We start from the raw sequence: 7,023 nt of genomic DNA on the forward strand, positions 1-7,023 counted from the left end.
TAGAGAAGTAAACAAGACAAGAGGAGAAGTCAAAAACTGTGCAAAGTCAGAATTAGGCATAACAAAAGATAATTCCAGGAGGTCTTTGCAAGAATGCCAAAACCAATAATAAGGTCTTTAAAAATACCAAATATATAATACTTGTGGTAGTTATACTTTAATGATCAAAAAATAGATTTACATATTTCTTAAAGGGAACAAAAATGGAAAGGGAAACATGTTTGCTTTTTATTAAATAAATGACAGTGTTCTAGAATGAATAATTCCAAGAGAAGAAAGGATAATGTACTAAAGTTAATGAGATGAGTTTAATAATTACTCATAACTTTCTCCTCAACTAGCAGTACATGAAACTAATAATCAGCATCACTTTCTTAAACAGTTCATCATCAAAACATTCTCTTGTCTTCCTATTTATTTTCTGTTTCTACCATTAACTTTTCATCTTTCTTCACTATACTGTCTATGCTCTTGTCAATTTCAATCATCTTCAGGGTTTGTCTATACTCCATATTTAGACATTTTCTAAATTTATATCTCTAATATTAGTATTTCTCCTAGTTCCATATTTCTATTTCTAGTTGGCCACTGAGTGATTACCACTTGGAAATTTCTCTAGAACCTCAAATTTCACCTGTGCAAATACTGGCTACTTTGGCAAATAAGCTCTTCCTTGTTTCTTTCAATGAAAAAAAGTTCATCTTATAAAATCATTTAAGAGATCTTCCTAAAGCTCCCAATTTGAAGGCACAATCTCTTCATCGCCACCTTCATCTCTTTGTTCCTGAATGTATAAATGACTGGATTGAGAAAAGGAGTAAGAACTCCAGAAAAAATGGCAAGAAATTTATCCAAGTGTAATGTGGGTTGTGGCCATGTATAAGCAAAGATCAATGGTCCAAAAAACAAAATCACAACAGTGATGTGAGCTGACAGAGTAGAGAGAGCCTTGGAAGAACCACCTGAAGAATGCTTCTGAACAGTGACTAAGATGAAAATGTAGGAGATGAACAAGATACAGAAAGAACCCAAGGAAATGAAGCCACTATTGGCAGTGACCATGAATTCCAGTCTATATGTATCTGTGCAAGCAAGTTTGATGAACCGAGGGAGGTCACAATAAAAGCTGTCCAATTCATTAGGGCCACAAAATGGCAGATTAACAACAAAAGCCAGCTGGATCACTGAGTGGATGAAACCAATGGTCCAAGCAGCCCCCAGGAACATAGTACACATCCTTGGACTCATAATAGTCAGATAATGAAGAGGCTTACATATGGCAACATATCTGTCAAAGGCCATGGCTATAAGCAGCACCATCTCGACACCACCAATCAAGTGAATAAAGAACATCTGAACGATGCAGCCAGAGAACGATATTATCTTGTGCTTTCTGAAAAGGTCACATATCATCTTGGGGGAAGTGACTGAGGAAACTCCCAGATCACTGAAGGAGAGATTGGCCAGCAAGAAATACATGGGAGAGTGCAAGTGAGGGTCAGAAGTCACTGTGAGAATAATAAGGGAGTTTCCCAACATGCTTGCCACATACAATATAGAGGAGAAAACAAAGAGGAAAAGTTGGATATACCAAGAATTGGAGAGTCCCAGGAACACGAATTCAGACACCACAGTGTGATTGGCTCTGTTCATTGTCTCAGCAGCATTGCATTTGTAGCCACCTTTAGGAAGATAATGAAGAGGAAATCACAATTATTTTGAATAACATTAATATTCCAAAATTCCACTCAACAAATACTTAGTAAATGCCGACTCTGTGTGACACAGAACTAATTCACATGATGGAAACAACTTCTCACAGCAATATAGCACTTTATCTCATGGTTACATGAAGCCTGGAGGACACTTCCAAAGAGTACTGTTTTTTATTAACACCATGGCCTTCTATAACATTTCTCCAGTTTTTTTCTGAGATAGGACTGATCTGAGGAAGGATATGGAGGAAAAATTTGGTTAATGAACCAAAGCAGAATGTGAGAAGGAAAAGAAGTGATTTTCATTTCATTCATCTATTCATGAGTGCTATTCTGACAATTATTTTAGAATGACTAACTCACAGATTTAGATATATGTTACCCAAATTTAATTTCATATATTTATAAGATTCATGAGATTTTAGAGTTGAAAGACAACTTGGAAATTATATCTATTCCAATGCTTTCATCTTTTTCATCTATGAGACAGGTTCACAGAAGTTATATCTAGTCCAATGCTTTCATCTTACATCTATGAAACAGGTTCACAGAAGTTATCAGTCAAAATCTGACTTTATACATATAGCTCAAGATATATGTTAGTTCTACCCTTGAAGAGACATTACAAAGGATTTTCTCTATGTTTGCTTTTTAGATAAGTGTCCTTGTAAAGTCTATGTTAGAATAGTTGTGATGTAGAGGGAAAAATGGCAGAATTGAAGTCAGAAAACTTATATTCAATAACTAATTTAGTCATAGCTATGAGGGATTAGGTAAGTAAATTAACTCCTCTTTCCCTCCATTTTTTTAATCTACAAAATCAAGAAAATATTATCTGTTCCCCCCATTAGCAGGTGGTTCATAATAAATGTTTTATAAATTACATAAAATCCCATTTTAAATTTTATTATTGTAACTAGAAGTATTTACAATTTTATAATACTTTAAAGCTTTTGAAATGCCTTCCTCACAAAGACCCTGTGAAGAAATAAGTACAAGTGTTATTTGTTCAATTTTATACATAAGAAAAACTAAGGAGACTAGCCCATGATGACAGAAATATTCTAGATAAGTTTCCATTTCAGGTGCCTGAATCCAAGGCAAGTCTTGTCCTATCCACCCATTTTAATATTATCAATTTTTAAATTGATTTATAGTAATTATTTAAGATTTTACACTATATGATGGGATGTATCTTTTTAATTCACTTGACATAGGGAGGCACTAAATATGACTTTATTTGTTATAACAGTGCTAAAACCTACAGATAGGGAAGGAAATTTAGATAGTCATTTATTCCATCTATTTACAACCTACTAGGATAACATCAAATTTGGTCCTTATAAGTGAGTCCTCAGATCATGAAATTTCTTCTTTTCCATTTGACTGTCTTTCTCTAATCTGCTGTTGCTAAAACAATACTGGTTTTCCCATCCAGAAATAAATTTTATAGGCACTGGTTTGGTATAAACTATGTGTGAGATTAATTTCCAAACTAAGCAAGTAAATGCAAGAATTTACTATGTCTTTCTGCTTTCTAAACCTCTGTAAGACTAGATAGAGCAGAAGTGGCCAATGGTGATGGAGTCACATACTATTGGGGGGACAGACAAATGTCTATCGTTGGGACAGACAAAATGAAACATGAGACTTGAACAAAATCAAAAGCTAAAAGTCTGATTTAGAAATTCAAAAAGAGTGAAAACTACAGAATAGAAGCTATGGAACTGAGGCATTTGACCACAGCGACATAGAGAAACAAGAAACATTGAGTAGGAGATTGAGTGCCAAAGTAAGGAATAAAAAAAAAAAAAAAAGATAAAAGATAAAAATTAAGACAAAGAGGCAGAAAGAGAAAAGGAAAAAAAAAAGAAATATCAAGAGGTAAAGGATAAAGTTGATATAATGGGGACAAAAAAACATTATACTATGGGGAAACTTTACATAACTTAGATGTGGAAATAAGTTTTTGAGGTCAGGTAATATAGCTTCCTAATTTTAAGGTCAAACAGTTAAAACAAGATAAAATTTTGAACCCCCAGTAGTAGATATTTGAATATGGTCCTATGTCTTCAAATCTAAGATCCCATTTATTTTTACTTCAAAACTCAGGAAAACAGAAATTAACCTTAACATTGCCTTAACATATGTCTTGTGACAACAACCACATTATAAATTCTTTAAAGTTTGGACAATGTTTAGTCATTTCTTTATGGCCCCTAAAGTCCAACAGGCACCTTTTTAAACTAAACAATAAATATTTTTTACTCGATGAAGTGAATGTTGAATGGAAGTAGAGGCAAACAAATAAGGAGAAAAAATCAATAACATAGTAAATATAATACAGATTATAGGGAAGGAAAAAGAGCCATGTAGATGAGGAAAGGTTTACAAAGATTTAGTGGTAGCTGTTTTACCTAGTTAATGAAGAGTAACTCAGCAGCATTTTCAGAGATCTAATGATAACAGAGAGATTAAAATTCTCTCTTACAGTAAAATATCTTCTGAAAGAAAGGGTTCTCTGTAGCTTTTCCTAATAGTAAAAGTGGGTAATTAGCCATTGCTGAGATGTGGGAATAACCATTGTGGGATTTTCTTAACCTGGGAATCATGGAAAATAATGGTGGTTTTTCCCAAAGGTAAAAATGTTAGGAAGATTCCTAAACAATGAAAGGAAAGGAGAGAGAATGAGAGCTAGTTGATTTAGTGAAATGAGAAGAAATTCATTTGGTGTTAAATAAGCCTCAATAATCAAAGGACTAGCAAGATAGAGTTGACTAATTAAGATAAACATTGGTGAGAAAATCATAAAAATAAAAAATATATGATTTGAAAGGAACTAAAGAGAATATCCAATCCAACCCAACATACATGACACAAATATCCCTTTTAAAACATCTCCTACAAGTAGTATTCTCAAAGATTTCAAATATTTTAACTTCCTCCCTTATAGTGACATTTTCCTTGAGCACAAAGAGCCATATAAAAGATTACAACAAGAAGAAAGGCACCTAATTTGTAGCTCTGAATGGCAGTGACCAAGTGATGCTGCAGAAATAAGAAACTGCCAACCTGAACTCATGTAACAAATAAATTATCTCCTAGAATTGTTAGTTTTTCCAGAGAAATCAAGGAAAGAAGACATTAACAAAGAGAAGAGCATTTTTTGAAGACTTGTGTAATTTTCTTCACCTAATTTAGTGATTTTTATTCAGCATTATGAATAGGGAATAATCCTTGGAGAACATTTGACAATGCAATCTCAGAAATGTAATGATAACTATACAATTTCCAGAATTTAGGTGTGTGTTTTATACCATTTAATCTAGAAAATGAGAAAAGAAACTACATGGATATTTCAGCTTGAAAAAAAAAGAACCAAAATATGGGGTTGGCACAAATCTCAATTTAATCTTAAAAAAAAAATCCACCCTAAATAAATTACAAGCAAAACAATGTGTTGATGTTAAAAGATGAGTAAGATGATTTTGGTCAAGTCAAATGAATGAGCTCCAATGTGAGTAGGCCCCAAATTAGAAATGGGTTGATTCTAAATTTATGTTCCAAGTTAGTTCAAATGAAAAAATAAAGCACATTAAACACTGCATAAACATATGCACATGCTCTATTAAACACAAACACATGATCTAATACATATTTATTGTTAGAGTTATGTTTTCATGTGTACAACATTCAAATTTACTGTCTTAAGCTCTTTCCAATATCCAAACTCCTATTTTCAAATCTGTAATTGAAAATTCCCAATTGATCCCCCCAGGAACTCAAAATCAACAATTCCCTAAAACAAATTCATCTTCTTCGCATACAATTTCTTTTTCTAGACTTTCTTCTTGTGGAAATTGGAAGTTCTTCTCATCAAGTCATTTAAGAAAATTTTCTGAAATTCACAAGCTGGTTACACACTCTTTTTATTGCCAATTGCATCTCTTTGTTCCTTAGTGTGTAAATGACTGGATTTAGAAAGGAAGTCAGAATTGCATCAAAGATAGCAAGAAATTTGTCCAGATGTGGTGAATTAAATGGCCATGTATTGAAAAAGATAATTGGACCAAAATAAAAAATTATCACAATGATGTGAGTTGAAAGAGTGGAAAGAGTCTTAGAAGAACCACTTGATGAATGTTTTTGAACAGTGACTAGGATGAAAATGTAGAATATGACCACAATGAGAAAGACACCTAAGGACATGAAGCCACTGTTGACTATGACCATGAATTGAAGTCTGTGCAGGCAAGTTTGATGAACCAAGGGAGATCACAATAAAAGCTGTCCAGTTCAATGGGGCCACAGAAGGTCAAGTTAATTACAAAAGCTACTTGGACCACTGAGTGGATGAAACCAATGATCCAGGCAGAAGTCAGAAGCCATATGCACATACTCAGACACACAATAATCAAATAATGGAGATATGGCAGCATATCTATCAAAGGCCATAGCTACAAGAAGTACCATCTCAACACCACCAATCAAATGAATAAAAAAACATCTGGGTGATACAGCCAGAGAATGAAAGGACTTTGTGTTTTCTGAAAAGGTCACTATGGGAAGTGACAGAGGAAATCCTCAGGTCAGTGAAGGAAAGGTTGGCCAGCAGGAAGTACATGGGAGAGTACAAGTAAGTGAGGGTCAGAAGTCACTGAAAACACAATGAAGGAATTTCCCAGATGCTTGCCAGGTAGAACACAAAGGAAAACACAAAGAGCAGAAGCTGAATCTCCCAAAAATTGGAAAGCACTAAAAACACAAACTCTTCAGAGTGATTCACTCTGTCCATTGATTCAATCAGCAAGACAACCTGAGAAATTACCTGTAGGAAGAGAATTTAGAGAATAAAGAGAGAATTCAGATTACTGAATATGATAATGGTACCCTAGAATTCAAGTCAATTCAATAAACACTAGTCAAGGGCCAACTATGTGTAATACTATGAAAAGCTTCCTTCACTAGTTACCATAATTCAGAAGATTTTTGTGAAAAACATACAAAAAACATACAAAAGTATATATAAGTACAAAGGGATACATCAAGCTATTATTATTTATACTAATTTATTTATTTATTCATTTATTTATTTATACTAATTTATATTTATACTAATTTATACTAAAATAATAATTTATTATTATTATTTTTTCATTTTCTCATACCACTACACTCATACTTCATATAAAAACATCTAATTAGGTCTAGCAGTTGGAGCCTTTTCTAGAAGGTAGAAAGGTACTCACTATATGAAAACCAGACAATAAAAAAGTGGTAAGAACAGTCAATCCCATGATGTGGTAGC

General features: G+C 33.3%; 1 protein-coding gene and 1 pseudogene across 1 annotated transcript; both read right to left on the minus strand.

Moving 5' to 3' along the window:
- Positions 1-714: 714 nt before the first annotated feature.
- Positions 715-1,653, minus strand: LOC100926621 (olfactory receptor 4F3/4F16/4F29-like). The gene has a single exon (XM_003759043.1). The coding sequence runs from the start codon at positions 1,651-1,653 to the stop codon at positions 715-717; it is 939 nt and encodes a 312-aa protein (XP_003759091.1).
- Positions 1,654-5,600: 3,947 nt separating this feature from the next.
- Positions 5,601-6,510, minus strand: LOC100927133 (annotated as a pseudogene).
- Positions 6,511-7,023: the final 513 nt, after the last annotated feature.

The sequence above is a fragment of the Sarcophilus harrisii genome, chromosome 2 (genome assembly GCF_902635505.1).
Source record: "Sarcophilus harrisii chromosome 2, mSarHar1.11, whole genome shotgun sequence".
NCBI classification, from domain to species: domain Eukaryota; kingdom Metazoa; phylum Chordata; class Mammalia; order Dasyuromorphia; family Dasyuridae; genus Sarcophilus; species Sarcophilus harrisii.

Bases quoted from the DNA above. Each gene is read 5' to 3' on its own strand.
- LOC100926621 (XM_003759043.1), bottom strand. From the start codon at position 1,653: ATGAACAGAGCCAATCACACTGTGGTGTCTGAATTCGTGTTCCTGGGA.